The sequence below is a fragment of the Alligator sinensis genome, unplaced genomic scaffold (assembly GCF_000455745.1).
Source record: "Alligator sinensis unplaced genomic scaffold, ASM45574v1 scaffold388_2, whole genome shotgun sequence".
NCBI classification, from domain to species: domain Eukaryota; kingdom Metazoa; phylum Chordata; order Crocodylia; family Alligatoridae; genus Alligator; species Alligator sinensis.
This window is the reverse complement of record NW_005842102.1, coordinates 716,124-718,256: the sequence shown is the minus strand read 5'-3', so window position 1 is coordinate 718,256 and position 2,133 is coordinate 716,124. Positions and strand designations below refer to the sequence as shown.

Below are 2,133 nucleotides of genomic sequence, written 5' to 3'. Positions count from 1 at the left end.
CTGAGGCTGCGGCGGGGAGTGTGGTTGAGCCACGAGCGAGGGCCCAGCCGCCATTGACAGGTGATCCAAGCAGTAATTAAAGGGGCCCTGCCCCTAGCTGTCCTCGTGTCCCCACCAGAGCCCGGGGTGGGCCTCCCCCTCTAGAACACCCTCCCCACACTCACACACTCCCACCCAGGGATGAACCAGCCATGATACGACGCTTCGGGGTGAGGTAGCGTCGCTGCGGAACCTTCCGCGGCGCTGTCCCCTTTAAGAGCCCTGCGCGCGGATGCCGGAGCGCATCGATGGGAGCTATAAAAGGGGACGGGGCGCGGGGCGCGCTTATTGGCCGGCGGCGGGCGGGCGGGGCGGAGGTAGGCAGGGGCTGGCGCTGGTCGCTCTGTGTCCCCGCTGCTGCAGCAAGATGGACTTCAACGTGAAGAAGCTGGCGTCCGACGCGGGGGTCTTCTTCACCCGGGCCGTGCAGGTGGGAGCCGCGGAGCTGGGGCTGCCTGCGCTGCTGCGTCCCTGCCTGCCGGGGAAAGCCCCTCGGGGCGAGGCGGGCCGGGAAGGAGCTGCGGGAGATGCAGCGGGTGCCTCCTCCAGGCTCCATCCCCGCCCGCGCGGGCGTGAGGCGCTGCTGGGTCCTGCTGGAGGCGGGCGCCCGAAGGAACGGGGCGAGGCCGGGTGCCTGCATCCCGAGCCCGAGGAGGCGGCGGGGCTTGCCGGGTGCCTGGGCTCGGCTGGAGCCGTGGGGAGTCCCTGTGCTGCCTCCTGGCTCGGTGCCTGTTCCCGAGGCACCTGTTACCGGCTCTGGTTATGCAGCCCAGGCTGGGCGCGGGAGGGGAGGGGAGGGGACAGGCCCCTCTTTGCTCCCTGCGCCCGGCTCGTGGGAGGATAAATGCTGCGGGTGGAGTTGGGCTGCTTCTGGGACATGGGACTGAGCCTGATCCTCTGGGTGGGGCACTTCTCTCATCATTTTTTTTTCAGCTGATAGTCTCAACACAGAGGGAGGCTCTGCCAGGGGAGGGCTTTGCTGTTTGGTTCCTTGCTTGCTCACCAGCTTGATGTTCCAAAGCCCTTCCCACGTGGGATGGGAAGTGATGGGAAGGAAGGACCCAGCCGTGGTGCAAGTGGGATGATGAAGCCATAGAGAACATGTGGGGTGTGGAAATGCCCCTCTGCTCCCTAGCCGAAAGGTTTGGTGCGGAAGGAAGTCTTGATCCTGCCTGAATTTTGCTGGTTTTCTCCCCTGTGCGGCAGACCAAGATGTTTGTCTGCCTGCTTTCTTCCACCCATGTGGGTCAGATGTGACTTGGACAAATCTTCTGCAGCTCTGAAAATGGAGCCTGTTTGTTTTCCCTTAAGTACTAGCACACTTAGGGGTGGAGCACTGATGAATGTGAAAATGAAGTTCTCAGTCCCATTTCTCAAGTGACCATTGAGGCCCCTCACCCCAGCCTGAGGGTTGCCTGTTGAGCTGTCTTCCCTGCTTTAGGTTGGCAAGAAGACTTGCCTTGTCCCTGAATGTAAATGTAGCATTGATGGATTGCCTTGGTGCCTGGTCTTGTACCTGGCAGCGAGTTTTTGCCCTTCTAGAAAGGGAGTGGCCTGGTAGCAGACTAGATGCTAGAATATCTCTTCCTGGCTCTGCTGCAGAGTTTGCTTGATGCTTTCTGTACAGTTATCCTGTTAATTGGCTTGTTCGTGCCAAGCTGTTACCCTGTCTCCAGTGTGCGCCCCACTTGGGAAGTGAGACATCCTGAATGTATGACGTGGGTATGGCAGCTTTAAGTGCCTGTGGAGTGCCCTTACTTTGAATGGAAGGCACAGTAGAAGTGACTAGCAATGCTAGGAAGAGACTGGAAAACTAATTTTGAGATGGTGAAGCTGGAATTAAATATTTTCTCTGCAATTTCCTTGTATTTATTTAACATGCAATCCCACCCTTACCTACAAGGTACTATCTAAATATCTTTTGGTACTCCTTACCTACGCTTTTTGCAACTGGTGGCTTTTAATTATGTTGAATAACATAAAGAAGCATAAGTGAACTATGTTTTTTTCATATAAGCTGAGGGAGCAGGTTGCCTTGCTTATTAAATTTGTATAACTGTCCACTCACTACCTGGAAAAAATGCAAGCATTTCC

General features: G+C 57.0%; 1 protein-coding gene across 4 annotated transcripts in view; it reads left to right on the top strand.

Annotated features, from left to right (window-relative positions):
- The first annotated feature begins 310 nt into the window (after positions 1-310).
- SH3GLB2 (SH3 domain containing GRB2 like, endophilin B2) overlaps positions 311-2,133 on the top strand; it is a 31,360-nt gene continuing 29,537 nt past the window's right edge. For 3 of the 4 annotated variants that reach the window (XM_025204931.1, XM_025204930.1, XM_025204929.1), the window contains exon 1: positions 311-469. In XM_025204931.1, coding sequence (XP_025060716.1) covers positions 407-469 — 63 coding nt within the window. In that variant the 5' untranslated portion in view covers positions 311-406. The remainder of the gene's footprint in view (positions 470-2,133) is intronic. The other variant, XM_006024345.2, reaches the window with a different exon arrangement.